At 38.7% G+C, this 21,828-nt stretch overlaps 2 protein-coding genes across 3 annotated transcripts; both read right to left on the bottom strand.

Annotated features, from left to right (window-relative positions):
- Nucleotides 1–19: 19 nt before the first annotated feature.
- hltf (helicase-like transcription factor) lies at nucleotides 20–12,376 on the bottom strand. Of its 2 annotated transcripts, none has more exons than XM_081375353.1 (25): nucleotides 12,176–12,376; nucleotides 11,867–11,980; nucleotides 11,584–11,741; nucleotides 10,178–10,344; nucleotides 9,910–10,043; nucleotides 9,713–9,795; nucleotides 8,750–8,821; nucleotides 8,460–8,651; nucleotides 8,306–8,380; nucleotides 8,110–8,200; nucleotides 7,862–7,978; nucleotides 7,243–7,290; nucleotides 7,043–7,138; nucleotides 6,862–6,953; nucleotides 6,632–6,775; nucleotides 5,526–5,664; nucleotides 5,282–5,417; nucleotides 5,022–5,201; nucleotides 4,824–4,936; nucleotides 4,436–4,617; nucleotides 4,229–4,348; nucleotides 3,402–3,514; nucleotides 3,115–3,295; nucleotides 2,884–2,964; nucleotides 20–347 (listed from the first exon to the last, which is right to left on the bottom strand). In XM_081375353.1, the coding sequence occupies exons 2-25, from the start codon at nucleotides 11,934–11,936 to the stop codon at nucleotides 201–203; spliced, it is 2,931 nt and encodes a 976-aa protein (XP_081231479.1). In that variant the 5' UTR covers nucleotides 11,937–11,980; nucleotides 12,176–12,376; the 3' UTR covers nucleotides 20–200. The 2 variants fall into 2 exon arrangements, with proteins under 2 accessions (XP_081231479.1, XP_081231480.1); XM_081375354.1 differs by having other exon boundaries at nucleotides 8,110–8,158.
- A 226-nt stretch (nucleotides 12,377–12,602) lies between these two features.
- nck1a (NCK adaptor protein 1a) lies at nucleotides 12,603–21,730 on the bottom strand. The gene is made up of 3 exons (XM_081373855.1): nucleotides 21,621–21,730; nucleotides 13,849–14,558; nucleotides 12,603–13,682 (listed from the first exon to the last, which is right to left on the bottom strand). The coding sequence occupies exons 1-3, from the start codon at nucleotides 21,652–21,654 to the stop codon at nucleotides 13,488–13,490; spliced, it is 939 nt and encodes a 312-aa protein (XP_081229981.1). The 5' UTR covers nucleotides 21,655–21,730; the 3' UTR covers nucleotides 12,603–13,487.
- Between the last annotated feature and the right edge of the window lie 98 nt (nucleotides 21,731–21,828).

Below are 21,828 nucleotides of genomic sequence, written 5' to 3'. Positions count from 1 at the left end.
CAGTTTATGCACAAAGAAAGACTGTTAAGTGTTTATTGCCATGAAAATTGTGGGAACAACCATACAGACATTGTGTAGATAAAGTGAATTTGGGTAAAACAACCCTACTGAACAATTTGCAAAAGAGTAAAAAAAAAAGTGCTGTTTTTACTAAAGTAAATAATCTGAAATGAACAGACTGCAGTAAAGTTTAGGTAAAACTAAATCTCCATGAGGGTTCGGATCTCATCTATCCGTGCCTGCTTAAGGTTCTGTGTGTTTTTCCCTCCGAAAGCTTTCTCCACAAGCTCCTGCTTCTTCTTCTGAATCTTCACCATGTTCTCCTCCACGGAGTCTTTCACAATAAACTAAACACAACAGAAGACAACAAAAGTTGTTTCATTTATCAACTTTTTTTTTTTTACGTCCTTGACCTTTCAAAGCACACTCAAACACTGATTACCTAATATAAACCTAATATAGCTGGATAATCATTCTAGTTTATGTAAACTAGAAATTTTATCAGGTTGCTTTTTTAGTATACCGGTAAATTTAAGTTGATGCTGTCAGTCTAATAGTCCTAATGTACCAAGTAAATGTCACACTTTATTCGTGTCTGATTGAAAGTGGAATGTAGATTATTTTCAAAATGTCACTCAGCTTTTGTCAATCCAAACTTACAATTTGGCCTCAGAATTCTAGACGATACTTTATTTTTTTTTTATTACAACAGACCTCTGTTGTGAATGTGGATTTTACTTACTGTCATATTACACACCAATGAATATCAGTCTATTTAATGACAATAACACTAGTCTCACAAACTGGTTTATGGTTCTTGGTTCATTTTGAATCTTGTATAACTAAAAAATAACTGTTCAATGTCATTACAGTTTTTCTCAGTCGCTTTGGTGCATTTCTCATAACACTATTTACATTTGCACAACAGTTAATGCAGTTCTCAAAACAATTAGTGCAAACTGCAAAACCTAGTTGATAACCTGCAAAAGCGTGTCACTTGCTCAAAATGGATAGCCCATTCCTCAAAAGCAAGTATTTATGTCAATGAAAGTGTCACTGTCATCAAAATAAAAAGTCCTGATACCATCGTTTATGAACAAGATAGTCAAATGGCTTAGTCATGTTTTCATTACGACAGTTTACTCTGTAAATGTTTTCCAATGATAAAAGTCAGATCTTGGTGATACTACCTGAAAATGCTCAATACAGCACTAAATACTATTTGCACAGCCATTTGAAAAGATACAGTAAAGTTAAACATTACTGTATTTATGAGGTAACTGAGTACAAGACACTGAATATGTATGTTTCACATTTTTACTGCATATGCTCTTTGCAATTCTAATTTGTTCACAGCATTGTGCAAAAGAAAAAATACACCATTATTTACAACAAACATAAACTCCCTTTGGGTAGAGCTGTGCACAACTGTACGCAATATTGCAGTAGGCCTATATACTGTATTGGAACTGAACATACAACATTCATAGGACTGTAATCATTCATGCACATCCAGACGTTCCTCTCTGTCTGGTCACATAATTTACAGTAATCTACATCACAGCGAATATCATCTCTTGCTCAATTGCAAATTGTTCAATTTAGGAGACTTTTGCAGGATTTTTTTTTTTTTTTTTTTTTTAAATTACAGATTTTGACAACTAGTTCAAAATTTTTGTATGTAATGACTCAAGCAATGAAATGAGGACTATTAGTTTTATATGGAATGACTATTCAGCATTCACAAGTATAGTTAATTTTGACTGACATGACATAAGCAAATGATAATGTTATAAAACAGCAGAGAGTTGTATGAAAGCAATTGATGCATGTCCAAAAGCATTTGCAATTTGTTGGAAGGAATGAGAAACTGCTACTATGATGTGCACAAATGACTAAATGTTGTGGAGGTTGAACTAACTGTTGTGCAAATGTAAATAGTGATGTGAGAAATGCACCAAAGTGACTGAGAAAAACTGTAAAAAAATAATCAATTGAGAGAATGGTCTGATTCAAGCTACCAACTCACTTGAGAAAATTTTGGGAATCTTTTAGTAATTTAAGGAACCGGTTCATGAGTCTAATCAGGCTTGACCACTCACTGTGTCTATTAGTATGTGCAACAAAAAAAGAACATGCTTAAAGGGACCGTGGTTGCACTTTATAGACTGTTCCACATGTACATACTATGTACTTATTATAGCAATTACAATAACTAGGTACTAATCCTGAACCTAACCTTAACCTGTGTCGTTACCTTATATTACCAGTGCTTTCTTAGATAAGTCCACTAAGTACACGTACTGTAAAAAAAAAAGAATAACCGGGATTGTTCACACAAAAATGTTTACTTGCCCTCATGTCATTACAAACCTGTATGACTTATGACAACTGTCTCTGGTGTTCTTTCTTTTCTTTTTTCTTTCATCTATACAATGGAAGTCAATGGTCTGCAAAACTGTTTGGTTACCAACATTCTTCAAAATATCATCTTTTGTGTTCTGCAGAAGAAAGTCAGTCATACAGGTTTGGAGTGCGAGAGAAATGACAATATACATGTTAGGGTGAACCATCCCTTTGTTCAGGAAACATCACACTCTAAAGATGTAACGATCTTCTCCAACTGTAAAACTAGTTTTTTAAATTCTTGATTGTTTTAATTTTTTTTATAAACCAAAATTATGACCATTGTAGTCAATCTGGAGCCCTCATTGTTGGCCTCAACGTTATGAACTAATAAGGATATTGTGTTCATCATGTTGTTGCATTTGTCCGCACTGTCTGTTACCGCTGAGAAAAACGTCAGGCGTGCAATAATAGCAACTGGGATCAGTCGCTAACATTCCTCTGTGTGCTTGCCATGGCACAAACCATAGACTGTACCTTGGTGATCACCACATCTCTGCTCTGGCCCAATCTATGACATCTGTCAACACACTGGTCTTCTGCTGCAGGATTCCAGGCCTGAACAAACAGTAGAATAAAGACAAACAAATGAGCTCTTTGAGTGTGTAAGCTTCTATTCATTCCCCTTTATAGATCCATTGACACAGAATCAAACCGTGACATCACTGCCACCTAGTGGCTGACACTATCCTGGGGATTTCAACTCACAGGATCCATCAGAAAGACGTGGGAAGCAGCGGTTAGATTAAGCCCAACTCCTCCAGCTTTGAGTGAAAGTAACATGATGGTGGGGCTTCCTGGAGAGGAGTCTTGAAAGTCCTGAATGGCCTTTGCTCGGGTCTTCTGATTCATCGAGCCATCCAGGCGAGTGAAAGAGAATCCATATTCTCTGCAGACAGCAGCAGCATCAGCACACTAAACCACTAATGGCTACCTATTTTTTTCAGTATGTAGTAGAGTCTAGTTTTTAGTAGCCTCAGGAATGAAAACTGTACCTCAAGGGAAGCTCTAAAACATCCAGAAACCTGGTAAACTGAGAGACCACAAGACTCTTCACAGTGGGGTCTTCATTGCGAAGCTTCAACAGGTTGCTCATCAAAGCATCAACCTGCATAAAGAAAAGCACTTTATTCAAACATGGCTGCTCATATGACCAACACAAAAGACTATTTAATCGCTGAAGAAACTTAAATGTAAATGTTTGCTCTGGACAGTGATTTTGTGTGCCTTTCTGAAGCATTTTCCCCTTATGTCTAAATGATGCCCATTTTTTGTCCACTGAATCTATATGAAATTATTACACTACTGTTCAAAAGTTTGGGATGGGTAAGATTTTTTTTTTTAATGTTTTTAAAATAAGTCTTATGCTCACCAAAGCGGTTTATTAGATCAAAAATACAATTAAGAGTAATATTGTGAACTGTTTTCTATTTGAATATGTAGTAAAATTTCATTTATTCCTGTGATGGCAAAGCTGAATTTCCCATCTTCAGTGTCACATGATCCTTCAGAAATCATTCTAATATGCTGATTTGGTACATTTATATGAATTATTTGAAAACGGTAGAGTGCGCGAGACTTTTAAAGTACTGTATACTCCTTTGGCCGTGAGCATTGAAAGATGCGTAGTGGACTTTGTTTTCAAGTGCTCAAGTCACTCACATACACAAAAATTGGGATGTCCGCAGATGGCCGAAGGATACTTAGGGCTTTAGTAGCAAGTAAACTATATATCAACAAACACAATTGTAAAGTCCCCTTTGAGCTACATCCAATTTCAGATTGACCAAAACAGCCTAAGATGCATATATGTTAAGGTTACTTTGGAACTTGATTGCCAATTCTCCCCAGTTGCTGATCGAGCCTCCACTTCCTCTCCAGGATACTCCACCAGTTCTTTAGTCTTGATCTGAGCACGACACAGGGGACATTTGGCCTGCTCCTGAGAGACAGGAACAATCAGTGTGCAGAAATGACATCCAATAAAGGAGACTTCAGCAAACCTCTGAGATGCTGAAGTAATGCTGACCTTCTCCGAGCGGATGACCTCACAGATGCAGGGCCTGCAGTACACATGAGCGCAGTAGGTGATGACAGGCTGCCGCAGGGAGTCTAGACAGATGGCGCACTCTTCGTCCGAGCCAGAGTTCAGCACCAATGTGATCTTATTGATGAGGCGCTCCCGCAGCTCACCGGGGGTCCCAAGATCACCTAACACACATCCAAAACATTTGTTCCCAAAAAGACAACTGATTCTTCACAACACGACTGATTAGGGTGCTGCTGCTGCTGCTGTGGCACTGTAGTTAAAGCTTTAAATTAATTTTAATGTAAGGTATGTTTTATTTATTTATTTATTTTAATTTAATGATATTTAATTGAATGTTATCAGCGACTGTCTAAACTTTAATTTATACCTGCCACTGTGTATTTGCCCACAAGACTGGGGTGACAGCAGCACTGCCTCAGACGGACCAGGATGGCCAGCACGTCGGCATAGTTCGTCATGACCGTTCCTTCTTGGAAATACCTGTGAAGACAAATAGTTTCTGTTATCGGACTTTAAACCAATGTAATATTGATGCGCTTTAAATCTGTAGCAAAAGTGTGCCCACCTGCCAACGATGTTCCTGCCCTCCCTCTTGACCTGTTCATACTCCTCCCTCTCCTCCTCAGAGAGAGTCACATGCTGCACAAACACTCTCCGTTCGGGTAACTGCACCAGCGCGCGCCCAGACACTTTACTGTTCTTGGTGCGCCTCAGTGTGATGCCCTTCACCAGCGCTTGCAAGTTCCTGATAACAGTTATACGATAGAGAAGTTCATTCAATTCAATGCACTGAAAGTGTGATTTGGGACACAGCTATTAACATACTTTAGTCCAAATCTGTCGCCCATGGTCACAGGTCTCTGAATGATTCTGTTCCACCACTCCTTCACATCAAAAGGCTTCAGCTTCAAAAAGGACAGCAGCATGTACAGATCCTTCAGGGAGTTCTGAATGGGAGTTCCTGAAGGTAAAAATGTGCATGATTGACGTGGACTTCATAGGCATTAAGATTAATGATCTGTCCTTTTGATGATATTCACAGGTGATGAGGTAACGCAAATGAACGCACCAGACAGGATCCACCTGCGCTCTGACTGGAGCCCCAGCACAGCTTTGCTCTGAAGAGCACTAGGGTTTCTGATGACGTGACCTTCATCCAGCACCACCCTCAGCCAGTTCACTTTGTGCAGAGGACTGCTGGCTTTATTCTGCAGGCAGGGTCAAAGTGCATTTTTTATTTCACCATTTGTCCAAGTTTTTTTTATAGTGTCTACTTACACCAGTCCTGTTGACAGAGGCTATTTACACTAACTCCACCAACTAGTGTTTAGTTTAGCCACACAAAATTACAAAGGAAATGAAGCCAGTAACTGGGACAGTGTCGTGAGGAGTAACGGCCACTTCACACTGAATGCGGAGGCGGCACAGAAGCTGTGCATATGCAGAGCGATGTGCTTTCACACTGGCCGCTGCTTGTGTTTGTGTACTGCAAAAACAGACGAGTATGGTTCATTCTGTCACCTTTCAGGTGTTCTCTGACGACCACTGTCTGTCACGTGCTTTGATTTATGACGGGCAGCATACTCTGCTGCGATGCGGGAATAAATTCCAGTCCCAATCAGCACGTTTGTTTTAAATAAAACATATATAAAAATATTCAAAAAGTGGAAATAAAGTGCCTAATTTGTATTCAATAGTAGGAATAAAGTGTTTAACATGTATTTAATAGGTAAAACTGGATGTCGTGTCCTCATGTTGATCTGTCCTCATCTAAACTGGTATATTTTGACCAGAGTGCAGCCCATATTGTTACCATGGCTCTCTTTCTAGAACTTCAAGGACACTTTTTCTTAGGAGCAAATCCAATATGGAAGGATATAATGATTTTAATAAATGTACACTGAATATGTTATAACTGCATACCATTTTATAATGTCCTACAATACAATACCGAGTTGTAAATAGCATCTGCCACTATTTGCATTAAAGTAGTATCTAACTCTATTAAACTTAGCATCTAACTACTATTTCGCACAATAAAAAATATTTTCTTTGCACTATTTACACAATGTAAATACCATCTAACTTAGTGACCTCCAGCATGGCTCAGCAGCGTCATGTAATGACAATGTCTAAGCATAAAGAACAGCAGGACTGTGTTTTAAATCCACCCACCCCAAAATCGGATGAAAGCACACTGTATGTTGTGAGAACCACATCTTGCCCAGACAGAAGGCCAACAGATCGGCTGCGCTCAGGACCGTAGTACAGGTATACTTTTAATGTGACATCAGCTCGAATATGTTGCTCAAACTGGTCCTGCACGCATATGAAGCACAAATGAGAGCAAAGTGAGTTAAATATTTTCTTTACATTTTTCATAAAAACAGATTTTCAACACTCACCAGCCAGTTGCTAAGGACAGACAGGGGACATAAAATCAAAGTGGCTCTGGCCCCTGACCCCCCACCAGCTCCAGATGGGCCCTTACCAGTGCCTACAACCCACGCAAAGCAGATTGATTCCTGTAAAACTCTCATTCCATATTAAACAAACGGAAGAAATGGTCATTAATGTTATACCCACCAGAACTCTTCTTCACACTCTTTTTGGCTGGCACAGCCTGTGAGGAAGTGCACTCCAGAGCGGCAGCGAAGTCCACGTCATCCAGCAGAACCGCTCCTGTGTATTAGAGAGTGAGAACAAAGTCAGTTGACACTGAAAATATATCTAACAAATCTGCCTTTCAGTTTACATGAAAAATAAAGGACAGGAAGCAAGCATACCTTTCTTGGTGTTGGCAGACTTTTTAGCAGCTTTCTTTGTGGTTTTTGCTATAAGAAATAGAAATAAGTGTAATACAAAACCAAAATCAACCATTATTATTAACATTTACATTTATGTATTTGGCAAACACTTTTATGCAAAGTGACACACTACTGTTTAACAATTTGGTGTCAGCAAGATTTCTTTTTTGGAAAGAATGAAGCAAAGATGCATTAAATTGACAAAGACTCTTACATTGTTTTTTAAAAAACAAATACAGTTCTTTATAATCTCATAATTCTGAAAAAAAAGAGATCACGATAGCAGCACAACTGTTTTCAACATTGACAATAATAAGAATAGTTATGTTACTTGAGCACCAAATAGCATATTATAATGATTTCATTAATCATGTGACACTGAACACTGGAGTGGACAGCTTTGCTATCACAGAAATAAATTACATTTTAAATTATATTTAATATTTTAAATTGTAGTAATATTTCACAATATTTATTGTATTTCTGATCAAATAAATGGATGCTTGGTGAGCATAAGAGACTTCTTTCAAAAATATTACAAAAAAATCTCACCAACCACAGCCATTTGTACATGTATCAGGACTTAAGAGAAACTAACCTTTCTTCTGAGGTGCATCTTCATCAATGGTGTCAGCAGTGGCACTGTTAGCATGCAGTCTTTTCAATGGAGACGACCCCACTGGTTCCCCTGACTCTTCAGGGTCTCCACTTTTCTCTGTAAATTAAAAATATATATAAAATGTGTGTATCTGTGTGTCAGTATTCTACAACAAATGTAAGTTTTTCACTTCAGAATGGATTGCAGTTTTACAAATTTGTTTTAAAAACATGTGTGACATTTTTTACCTCTTGAGGCTGCTTTCTTTCTGGTAGCAGAAGGCATGGATGATCCTTCCTGAAAAGTTGTATTTTTGATATGTTCATGATTAAATTCTGGCTGCAAATACATGCAAGGTCACAGTAATCAGTTAAATTCATTATATCAACAAAACCTCACACACACATGCTTTATTTGTTAAAGAAATTTTTATCTGCGTCTTACACATTGTTCCAGTGGCAGGGGTTTCCCATTGTGGAAATTAGAGACTATCAAGGCAATGGTGGTGAGGGTTTTGCCCTGAAACACAGCATACAAGTTCTGAGCACTAGTAGGGCTTATACTGAGCACTAAAAGAACAAGTCTAAGATCATCTCACCAGCCCCATGTCATCAGCCAAAATCCCACCAAGCACTCTCTCAGGCCTCTCCTTCACAGCAAAGTTAGTGAGAACATTAAAGTAAAGGCCATTCTTCTCCTCCCAGAACGGGGGCAGATCGTTGCTGTTTTCACGAGAGGTCATCCATGAGAGCGCCTGCTTTTGATGTGGGAGTAGCGGAGTGAACACTGCCTGTACGGACAGACATTAACAGAGACATCTGTAAGTGACTGATGGATGAGATTGACAGTAAAAAAAAAAACAGCTGTGTTCTTTCAATCTGTGCTCACCTCTGCTGGCTCCATTTCTCTGGTTTTATCCTCCATCAAATCATCAAAGAGCTTGTCAAAAGCATTTTTCAGCTGATATGATGTAACAAAAATGTAATTATTAGCCATTTCATTGAAGTTAAACAAACTTGGTTTGGTTTATGGTGGTTCTCAGCTGGTGTGTTGCAGCACTGTTTGGTCATAAACGGCATGCTAAAATAATAATAAATAATGCTAAATGAATACTAAATGCAACTACCATATAAATGGGTATGGCTAAAACAGAACAACAAACAGACTTATTGCCCATTAAAAGGAAAGACAAAAAGCTTCCCATATTATGGCATTAACAGGTGTGCACCTGATAAAACTAAATTATGCATTGAAAAAAGTATGATACATACTGCATTAAATAAACTTGTAATAAGAATAATTATGGTTATTTGTCTTTTTTTAATGTTTGATTATACAGACATTTTTGTTAGTGTTTAGTGTAAAAAACAACAACAACAACAACAACAACAACAACAACAACAACAACAAAAAAAAGTTAAGAACCACTGATCTAGATTTTAACATACTAAAGCATACTAGACAAATAATAATAATTTATTTTGACATCTTATAGCCAACATCTGTAAAACGGACACTTAATATTCAATATTATTATTTATCTGCCTGCATTGACACCACTGCATTATAACTGAACTGAGCTGGACAATGACATCACTGTTTTATCTAGAGTGGCTGTATAGATAAATTAGCTAAATTAATAACTAATGATATTTACAACAGAAATGAATCAACACTGAACTTACTTAAGCTGAACAATGACACTATTTTCTTCTAGAGCTGCTGTACAACCGAAACAACTTTGTTGCATAATTTTCCTGTTATCACTGTAAAGCTGTATTGTATCTTTTTACAAAACAAACTGTATTGTACAAAGCGCTGTATAAATAAAGGTGACTTGACGAAATGTACCTCTTCTACAGTCAAAGGAATGGCAGATATTTTTGAGGACAATCCATGCAGATCTCTACGCAAAGATGTTTGGGTAGCACCTCCTAAGAGAATAAGAAAAATAATGTCAATCACATAAGCATTATGTATTCACCAAAGAACATTAAGTAGTGAATAAATAATGGCATCAATACACTGTAAGTAAAAAAAAAAAAAACCTTTCAAGTCAGAGCCAAGTCTGAAACCATAGCGTGTCATCAGATTATGCACAGCTTCTCGCTTCTCCTCTTTGCCCCAGAACGTGAGGATCACAGGCATTGTGAATTTATTAGTATTCCCAAAGGGCACAACCCTATTAAGAGATCAAACACAAAAGAGATCTGTTGCAATCAATTTGTTGCAAGCAATTTGCAATAAAAAAAATCATTTGCATATTTAATACAAATTACTTCAAAAATATTTTTAGAAAATTAGAAACTACAGTACCCTTCCACCCTTGCCAAGTTGTTGTCCATAATGTAGGCCATTGGGGCTGCCAGCTCTTTCTTGATGTGCCCCACCTGACTGCCATACACATTGGCAACCATCACTGCATTTCGGTCATAGGGATTCTGTGGCTCTCTCACCAAAGACACCATCTCTCCTTTATTGACCTACAGCATACATCACAATCACACAATATTCCTGTTATTAAAGGGATAGTTCACTTTGAAATTAAAATTTGGTATGTTTTAGCTTACCTAAAGGGCATCCAAAATGTAGGTGTCTTTTTTTCCGCAGTAGTTTCAATTTTGATATTTTTAGGTCAAACCGTTCTTGTCTGTCAGTCATATAATGCAGGTCTATGGTCACCCCCTCAAAGAGCAAGCACAGAGTCCAAATTAAAACAATTCCCTGTCGTCCAAATTAAACAATTCCCCATCGTAAGTACACATTGATGGCCTAAGACACGAAACGAGCGGTTTGTGTGAGAAAACGAACAGTATTTATATCGTTGTTACCTCTTGAACACAGCCGCGTCCAAGTGATCTGAGGGCGCAGGCGGGTATAGATATATACACTAGATGTCGCCTTGGCTACTGCAGTTCATTGGAACGAAATCGTAGCCAAGGCGACATCTAGTATATACTGTATCTATACCCGCCCGCGCCCTCAGATCATTTGGACGTGTGCTGTTTTCAAGAGATAACAACGATATAAATACTGTTCGTTTTCTCACACAAACCGCTCGTTTCGTGTCTTAGGCCATCAGTGTGTACTTACGATGGGGAATTGTTTAATTTGGACGACGGGGAATTGTTTTAATTTGGACTCTGTGCATGCTCTTTGAGACAGTGACCGTATACCTGCATGAAATGACTGACAGACAAGAACGGTTTGACCTAAAAATATCAAAATTGAAACTACTGCGGAAAAAAAGACACCTACATCTTGGATGCCCTTGAGGTAAGCTAAAACATACCAAAATTTTATTTCAAAGTGAACTATCCCTTAAACAAGACTGAATGAACCTAACAGAATTATTCTGTATTTTGAATAATAAAACCACTAGAGGGCAATATACACTGTGTGGTGGAACAGGTGTGAGATGACCTGTTCCTGTCAGGTGATAAGGGCGACAGAGGAATTGAGCGGGTACAGATGGCGGGAAAATACAGTTTATGGCGAAGATATACAACTATGTTGTACTGCAGTAAATAATACTGCATTCTTGTATATTATGTTAGTATTAAACAGCAACAGGAAAATGCTTTTTCTGATGAGTTAAATGTGGAATACTGTCCTGTAGCAATGCATTTAGAAACCCTTTGTAGGCGCACACACACACAAGTATGTGTATATATATATATATACATATGTATATGTATATGTATATATGTGAAGATCCCTACCATTCCAGTGTAGTAGCGCAGACCAACAACTGAGCCTTGAATTGATCCAATCTGAACACTCTCCTCTGCCTCCAGGTCCTGCCCTCCATCTTCTGTTAGATTTGCAATTTCTTGGGATATGGTCACTGTGCCGCCGACATCCATGAAATCTATAAAAGCTGGTGTTGGGTGATAGGCATTATAATTAATGTTCGGAGGAGATATACCAGGTTTTAGTTTAGACAATAGTTTGCTAGGGACCATTATTAATCATATTCATTTCACAAATGTATTTGTTTTTCACCGTATCGCGGCGAGGCGCTGGTCGAGGGGTTGTGAGGGTGAGCACTTGTTGATTTGTTTGATGACTGCATGTCTGCGATCACAACACAAACACGAAACGTCACCGAGTCAGGTCCTAACCAGAAAAACAAAGCGCCATTCGAATGTGTAATAAAGCAAATGTAAAGACATTGAAATGCATATAATGACACTAAATAGTGATATAAAAAATAAACTGATTAATTCAACTAGAATGAATTGTTCATAACAAGCGAACACGTTCTCGTGGATTAAGTTAAACTGTTTAACGTTAGCTGCAGGCCACACTCACCTCCCGATCAAGACTCCAGTACGATAAAGGATTGCTGTATGTAAACTGATCCAAATTCTACATGAGCGATGAATATTTCAGTACTTAAAGGGGTTTATTGTAGTTCACTCGTCATTTGTTGACAACAAGGTGAGGTTTCAGGGACGCCTGTCAGTGGCGCGAGTGTTTTGAAACTGTACGCTTATTTCCGGCGCCAGATTCAGACTTCACGTCACTATCACGTGAACCAACCAGCAAAGACTACCTAATGTCGTCACTACGAATCTTTTGAATATATTAATGCTTTAGGCGTTTTAATCAAACAAAATAAGATTTCATCATCATCATTTCTAAAAAAAATAAATAAAAAATCTGATTAATTAAAAAAAAAAAAGACATGATTCTAAATATTTAGCGTAAAAGAGCCACACCATATTTTTGTTACTGTGGTTGGTTACTCTGGAAAAATAACAGACTTTGTAGCTTGTATGTATTTTTGTGTACACCTCATAATTATATAGGCCTATATTGTAAGCACATTTTTAATGAAATTACTGAAGGCATTACATAAAAAGGACGAAAGTTCTATGCTTTATTTTTTACATGTTACACTTATCAAGTCAAGAAATGATAAGTAAAATAAATCTAAAAATTCACTGTGGAAGGAAGCATCATTCACAGTTTACAAGTTGTTACAAATGACAAATTAGTAGTAAAAAAAATTGAGGAGGGCGGGGGAGGAAATGTAAATATAGTCTTGACCTCTGTAAAAACCCAATGTAGATTGAAGAGAAAGTTTTGGCACGGACAAAAGAAGAACATAGCATGAGAATTCATGAAATCAATGCTGCAAATACAAATGTATCAGGTAAAAATGCTATCACACATGTGGTTTAAAGTTACTGTGTCCAGTCCTCTGATGGGGCTCGATCTTGATATTAAATTAAACAAATAAAATGCAAAGGAAAAAACCTGACTGCAGTGATATTTCATTCATTCTCCACTTTTTAAGTGTCTTGAATAATCACAAGAAAGCCTATGAAAGTACATACATAAATGAAGTGACGTGATTTTTTGGACTGCTGCACTGGAACAACTGTACAAAGATACAAAGATAGCTTATCTGATATTAACTGGAGTTTGCATTTAAAATAGCTGAATATCCCAAATTGGAGCAATGCTAAAGCAAACACATAATACTAACGCAATTGTAAATACACTAACATTTACATTTAACCAAAGAAGTTTTCACACTTTCCCAATGCACAGTCAATATAGTTTCATCATGTCGTTGCTGATGGATGACAGAGTTAGATGTTGCTATTGTATAGGCTCAGTTTAATGCTTTAATCAGGTACAGTTTATCTCCCTGCTCACTGGTAAAAATTGGGGCCTTTTTGTAATGTTCCACCAAATCCTCAATGGAGCTGAACTTGCGCTGACCAATGCAGTACACTCCATCTTTTAGCTGCACCTTGAAATGCTTGTTCTTGTACACTGCCTTCAGAGAGATGGAGAAGTCGTTTGGCTGGAAAGTATAAAATGAAATGTTTGTTCATAACAAAGCACAAACTAAATAAAAAAAGTACTTAAATAAATAAATAAACATGCAAAAGGTCATTTTTTTTATAAAATTATATTAATTCTAAAAACAACATAGATGTTTGGACACAGTTTCAATTGAATTCAATTACCGTAGACTCGCTGTCTCTGATGAGGAAGTCACCATCCGCACCCCTCTGGTTCAAGACCATCTCAGCCTGGTGCCGTGTCAGTTTCCCATAGTACCATTGTTTTCCTCCAAACTTTCCGTCCATAGAGGGCTTAATGTCATAGTTTGAAGTAGGTGGTCCTGAATTCCCCAGTTCTTTGTGTGTTTTCTGTACAACTGTAACATAGTTCTTGGGCACTAAACCCACTTGCCCATTTTCTTTTTTACACTTCCACCATTCAGGGTCGTTCTCAGGCTTCTCCAACACATCCATAAGTTCATCCTTGTTGAAATTCAGCTCCTCGACATTGCCGGAGCTGAAATGATAAAGTGCCTGTACAGTCTGCAGAACCTGAGAGCCGTTGTTATTGTGCCCCACTGATGCCAGTTTGTCTTTGAGAGAGCTGGTGGAATCGTCCCTCATTGTCCTGTCCGCATCCTCTGTGACATAATTGGAGGGAAACCACCCAGAAAGGCCATTATAGGATCCTCGCCACCAACCGTCGCTGCACTTCTCCGTGACGATGACCCTTGTGCCCTTCACCAAAGAGAGCTCGTCCTCCCGCTCCGCGGTGTAGTTGAACTTCACCAGTGCGGGCAGGTTGAGGTCATACAGTCGCTCATCGCTGTCATATTTCTCTGAGCTGGAGGGCAAATCTCGCACACAGCCTTTCTGCTTCACCTTCCCAATCCCTGCAGTCAAAGAAACTGTTAATATGAGCATATGGACAATGCTTTTTTTTACTGTTTTTTGAAAAATGTGCTATTATGAAACTTAACTAATGATACTAGAATATTGGTATCTTACAATTGCAAACTGACATTATTTATCTTTAATGTGCCACATATGATCATGTTTAAATAAGACTTTTTTCTTGTTTCAACACCTTGAAATTAAACCCGAAGCTCATAAAAGCAATAAAAATGTTCAAAAGTTAGCAGTTGGTAAGATATTTTTTAATGTTTTTAAAAAATATATTTTATGCTTACCGAGGCTTCATTAATTTGATCAGAAATACAGTAATACTGTTAAATATTATTACAATTTAAAATAACCATTTTCTATTTGAATATATGTTAAAATATAATTTATTCCTGTAATGCATATTCATTACTCCAGTCTTCAGTGTCAAATTTATCCTTCAGAAATCATTCAAATTTGAATGGTAATTTAGTACATCAGAGTGAATATAGATCAAGTCTGGCAGTTACGATTAATCCCAATTATCCATGTGAATTTTCTTAAATGGTTAAAATCATTACTAAATTCAAAACAGTTAAGCATTTGGGTTTCAAGTTGATGATCTCACACTAAGGGCCGTGACATAGTCACTGGCGGGAAAAACCATAAGGAAAATTACACAGAGGTACATTTGTTCATATAAACACATAAAAGTTTATTTACAGAAAATCCGAAAATTTGTCCCACTTTTGGTTCACTGGTACAATAACAGTGTTACTGTTGCACAATCACAGACCAGCTGACCCAGTGTCCCAGACTTCATATCTGCACATAATTAGACTAATTATGCTAATAATGTAAATATTGACAAACTGACATGTGTTTGACATGTGACAGGTTTACCATCTCGCATAAACTGTTTTACATGACTACTAAATCAAATCAGGAAAATACACCCTGATCCCAAAAGAGAGAAATTCCAATTCAGTGATTTGGCAATGAAACATCAGTTTAACATACTCATTTCTGGGCCTGAATCCATGGAGTCTGTGTGTCTACACAAATGCTAAAATACACACCCAGCACTATCAACATCTCCTTCTCCTTTCAGAAAAATGTGGATCATAATATAGATGGGAAATGACACAGAATGACACAGAGGTTCGTTTTTCAAGGAACTGATACTTGTTCACCAAGGATGCATTAAATTAAATGAACATATTCAGCTGAAGTTTCATCTGCTTTCTGCAGCGCTTCCCACAGGTGTTCCCATAAGTTTTTTATGGCATTTCTCGGCCTTGCAATCGAATTGTTCCCACAACAGCACACCTTCTTATTTATTTATTAAGTTTCAGATTCCACTTTATCTGTGAAACTCTGCCTTAAGGCCAGCAGCTTCCCAGAGACTTCTCTTCTTCACTGTTGCTGATGAAACTGATATTTGACATGTGCTTTTCACTGAAGTTGCCAGCTGAGCACCAGTGAGGGGGGCTGTTTCTCAAACTAGAGACTCTGATGTACTTCTCATCTTGTTGTGCAGCAGGGCTGTCCACTTCTCTTTGTACCGGTTGGATCCAGTTTGCTCTCTTCTTTCAAGAGAGTAGTTCACGGAAAAGTCTTCAGAAGAACAAGAGGCTGATAAGTTTCTATAGAAATGTGTTTTCTTTTTCCCATTGTTGAAACCAAAATTGGACTTCAAAAATGTGACTGTCCTTAAAGGGATAGTTCACCCCAAAATGAAAATTCTGTCATTTATTACTCACCCTTATCACTCAAAACCCATAAGACATGCGTGTTCAAACAACAAAGTCTGCTCCTGCGTTAACACAACACACATGCGTCATTGTGCTCTCGTGAACTCGCGTTGGAGGTTAATAGCCTACTTTGTAAATAATGTGGTAAATTACGTTTTTTTGGGGGTTTTTTTTGCCAAGACATAGCACTCACATACTTTTATGATGTCTTATACCTTTCTGGGGCTTGAAAGTGGTAGTTGCGTAGCTGTCAATGGAGGGACAGAAAGCTCTCAGATTCCATTAAAAAGATCATCATTTGTGTTCCGAAGATGAACTAAAGTCTTATGTGTTTTGAACGACGTGAGGGTGTGAGTAATTAATGACAGAATTGTCATTTTTGGGCAAACTAACCCTTTAATACTACAGCAACTAAAGACATTGTATTTTACACACGTTGTAGCACAATCATTTTCAACTGTGCTAATAATAAGAAAGTTACCTTGAGTGCCAGTAAAATTATATATGAATAAATTTTAAATTCCATTTAAAATAAAATAAAAAAAATACATTCAAATTTATAAATGTAGTTCATTTTAAATTCTATTTTACATGTTGTAAAAATACATTTTAATTTGAAAAAAAAAAAAATACTACTGTTAATTCAAACAGTCAAAATAATTAGATAAATTAAATGGCACTTTGGATAACAGACGTATAATTTCTTTTTTACATTTAAAATTGTCATAATGATCCCAAACTTTTAAATAGGCTTTTAGCTGAAACATATTGGTGGTGTATGTAAATGGCATTTAATGTAAACAACACAAATAATTATTTACTATAGACTCAATTGTCAACTTTTAATAAAAGATCTATTATTCACTAAGAAGATCCGTTCATGGGAGTTATAAACTTATTGGAATGTCAAAAAAAAAAAAATGGCTAAACAAAAATATGTCCCCTCCAAATGAAAAGGAAATCAAATTTTTGCCCATCCATGAACATCAACAGGAAGAAAAAACGGAAGAGTGATAGAAGAGCTTCCTGTAAAATAAACACAAGAACAAAAAAAAGGGCAGAGTGTTGTAATGTAGGCTAAAACAGCCTTGTGATCCAGTTAACTCATTCATATGTGTGGAATTACAGAGCTCATCTGCTCCATCAAAATCAAACTTTCCAAACTCATCCGTAACAGTCGCTGTATTCCAAATAACCATGGAAACATACAAGTCACAGGCATAAAATTGGAGGGAAACAAGTGATAAACAATTGTCAGTGATAAACCACTATCATGATCAATCTAATGCAACCGTTTTGAGAAGTAAAACCATCATGCGGATGTGTGGAAAAGCTAATAAAGTTGAAATTTTATTTCAATGGAAATTCCAGGCAACAGCAATGAAAGCATTACTGTCTTTATGACGTGACTCAAGGATGGAGCTTGAGGCACTGTGTCCTGTCTGCTTTTGTTTCATTTCCTCTGACAGCCAGAATAACGGCAGCTCAGCTTTCCCAGTTTTCCACATGCGGGAAAACATTCAAAAGCAGAGATAAGGCAGAATTCTTCCTAAAGTAAAAACCTTGGCATCACAGGTAGGCTATATATTAAAACATAACTGAGACTGTCATAAAGTCTTCAGTTCTTCAGAGTTCAACCCAAAAGCTGAACAGAGACTTAATGTATATAGGGTTTGTAATGAGTTTGTATACGTCTCACAAAGTTTGCATGTGGCTTTTTTGTGCAGTTTCATCATTTTCCCCATGAAACACAACTGACCTAATTTTTCTGTCATCTGCCCTCAACATTGAATGAGATCTCTTTCTCAGCTCAGGTTTTTGATAAAGCTGAGTGTGATTATCAATGTAACGTGACCCGTGGCAAGCTGCTTTCTCATATCCACGACAGGAACCGAGCGAACGCAGCCAAATCACCCTGCCTTTGTTTCTGTTCGGGCTGAGCTCACTTCACTAATGACATCATAAGACAAATAGCCTCTTCACAAACAGATGTGGCGTCCAAGAACTGTCAGCAAAGGTAGCGCCGTTAATTCTCAGAGTGGCGCAATACACGCATCCATACTAATATAAACCTGTGATGAACTTTAGCATGTGTTTCTGTTCACTTTTGACCTCACAGCTGCTCTGTCCTTTTCTTCCTCATTTCAACCGACAATATATTTTGTTTTGTGGCTAATTTTCCGCAACAGATTTTTGAATGCAAAATTACACAAATAACACTTGAGACATTTTCTCTTTGTGCAGAAATCGGTCACGCCTCCGTTTGGCACAATAGGCTCTCTGAACTTCCACGGCATACTAATGCACAGAGAGAGAAAGAGAGGCAGACACAGAGAGCAAGAAAGAGAGCTGGCAGGAGGCCATCAGAGAAGCCTGACGTTTTTTCCCTCTTCTCCCGAACTTTCCCGAAAAGTCCGGCTATTCAAAAGTGAGCAAATAAAACAAGTGCAAAAAAAGAGAAAAGCAAATAAGGAGTCTCATTTGTTGAAGTGTTCTGTCCCGTCGCTACTGTTCTTTTGTCCCGCAAGATCCGCTTGCTTCACTCTGCCAAGTCAGGACACCCCACCGTCTTGTCCACTGTAATGCGGAGAATAAAACACTGAAATGCTGAATGTGTTACAAAGGGGAAGAAGAACGTAATGAGAGAGAAAGAAACCCAGAGTCAAAGGCCTCAATTATTCATTGCCTCACATCCTTCTGTTTTCCTGCACTAGAAATCTGCGTTGAATTAGACAGCTTCCGGCCGCCTTCACAGAGCAGCTCAAGTTGACAGTATGGGAGGTTGAGGGGGCCTGCATGGGTTTCTGCTTTGATTTTTGTTTTTTAAGACTGTCCAAGCTACCCTGAAGAGCCTGCTGCCATTTCCTCCCTCTCTTATGGCCAATTTTATAGAAAAAGAAAGTATTTGAAGTACCTGAGTGTAGCCTAACTGCCCTTTAAAATGTATGTCAATGAGCTTGCAGTTGTGCATATAACATTATATGAGTGATTCATCTAGGTTTACAACCAAAAGCACAAACCAAAAACCAAAATGTCATTAAGCACTAAACTCCCAATCATTTTTTTTAAATCTTGATATAAAAGAAGAGAAACACATTCAAAACTAGATGTACCGCATCGCGGTACAAAATATGACCGCCGCTCAGGCCTGCACTGGCTTTCCACAAAAATAATTGACGTTGAGTAATTTGGCTGTATTGCATGTTTATGTATATACCTAAAAAAAGTAGTAGTATGTGCATGTCTGTCTGTCTGTGTGTGTGTGTGTGTGTGTGTGTGTGTGTGTGTGTGTGTGTGTGTGTGTGTGTGTGTGTGTGTGTGTGTGTGTGTGTGTGTGTGTGTGTGTGTGTGTGTTTGTGTATGTGTGTGTCTTTGTATGTGTGTGTCTGTGCGTGTATGTATGTGTGCGTACATGTGTGCGCGTGTGTGTTTGTGTGTGTGTGTGTCTGTGCATGTGGATTTGTATGTGTGTGTATGAGTGTGTGTCTGTGCGTGTGGATGTCAGTGTGTGTGCATGCTTGTGTTTGTTTGTATTCCTGCATGTGTGTGTGTGACAGTATCATCCTAAACCAGCAACCCTTCGCTCAACAGCACCATCTACAGGCCGATGAGTGTACAGTCACTAAATGTGCACATAAATGAATTTATTTTATACCCCCCCATGGATGAAATCCTACGAAACTTAGCAGAGGATACCCCCAGAGGATGTCAAGTTAATCATACACATGAAATATGGTGCAGTTCTGAACATCTCCACTGAAGATAGGGGCGATTAAAGCAGAATAATATTGCATTTTCATTTTTTATGGGAGGGGCGCAAATCACAAATGAGTGATTATGGGCTAGGTTGATGTGGGCTCTTAAGACCAACATACCATAAAAATTTCTTCATCCGCAGTGCCACGGTTCAGGTAGTTATTTAGGAAAAACTGTATTTTTGGGTTTTGGGGGGCCCCAGCGCGGGGGGGGGGGTGGATAGTGGCTCCCGGGGACCAAATGAAATTTTTCCTTAGAAGTCTAGTGGGGCTACATGCCCACCAAATTTCATGTTCCCCGGTGTTTCGGTGTCCCTGGTATCGTTGACGAAAAATTTACGGGGGCCCCAGCGCAGGGGGGGAAGTGGCCCCCGGGGACCAAACGAAATTTTTCCGTAAAAGTCTAGTAGACCAACATACCATAAAAATGTCTTCATCCTCGGTGCCACGGTTCAGGTAGTTATTTAGGAAAAACTGCATTTTTTTGGGTTTGGGGGGGCCCAGCGCGGGGGGGGAGTGGCCCCCGGGGACCAAACGAAAATTTTCCTTAGAAGTCTAGTGGGGCTACATGCCCACCAAATTTCATGTTCCCCGGTGCTTTCGGTGTCCCTGGTATCGTTGACGAAAAATTTACGGGGGCCCCAGCGCGGGGGGGGAAGTGGCCCCCAGGGACCAAACGAAATTTTTCCGTAAAAGTCTAGTAGACCAACATACCATAAAAATTTCTTCATCCTCGGTGCCACGGTTCAGTTAGTTATTTAGGAAAAACTGCATTTTTTGGGGTTTGGGGGGGCCCAGCGCGGGGGGGGAGTGGCCCCCGGGGACCAAACGAAATTTTTCCTTAGAAGTCTAGTGGGGCTACATGCCCACCAAATTTCATGTTCCCCCGTGCTTCGGTGTCCCTGGTATCGTTGACGAAAAATTTACGGGGGCCCCAGCGCGGGGGGGGAAGTGGCCCCCAGGGACCAAACGAAATTTTTCCGTAAAAGTCTAGTAGACCAACATACCATAAAAATTTCTTCATCCTCGGTGCCACGGTTCAGGTAGTTATTTAGGAAAAACTGCATTTTTTTGGGTTTGGGGGGGCCCAGCGCGGGGGGGGAGTGGCCCCCGGGGACCAAACGAAATTTTTCCTTAGAAGTCTAGTGGGGCTACATGCCCACCAAATTTCATGTTCCCCGGTGCTTCGGTGTCCCTGAAATTCAGTAAGGTGACGAAAAAAAAAAAAAAAAAAACTTTGACAATCCCTATATGACCGCTTTCGCTAGCTACGCTAGCGGCGGTCATAATAATCACAAACTGAACAATATTTCTGAAGAGTCTTTGAAACCCTTATCAGCCCACTCTCAGCTGATCTTTACCCACAAAGAAGGAAAGACAAACACAAGGACAGTTCCACAGGGCTGACAACATAAGTATATAACTTAAAAATCACATCAAATATGAAGAAACTCTCAGAAATTGTTCTTTCTTCGGAGATTAAGTTAATTTGTCAACAGTACATGCAGGACAATGGCAACAACTTTGTTAAGCAAAAATGGAAAAGATTATAATATGTACTCACGAAAGAAGTGTTTAAAAAGGTTAGCCATATCCATTCCCAGCTCTGTGAGCAGCCCCCCTTCCTCACACACTACCGCTCTCTCTTTCTCTCTCTGTAACAGAGCAGCAGCTATTCCATGAGAACTTCCTGAAAGTCCAGAGTTATTGACAGAGGACTCTCCACCCCACACACATGACTGTCCTTAACCAATGGCTGTCAAGAGGTCCTT

Source organism: Scardinius erythrophthalmus (assembly GCF_964197995.2).
Source record: "Scardinius erythrophthalmus genome assembly, chromosome: 9".
In the NCBI taxonomy this organism is placed as follows: Eukaryota; Metazoa; Chordata; class Actinopteri; order Cypriniformes; family Leuciscidae; genus Scardinius; species Scardinius erythrophthalmus.
This window is presented reverse-complemented; position numbering and strand designations above follow the sequence as displayed.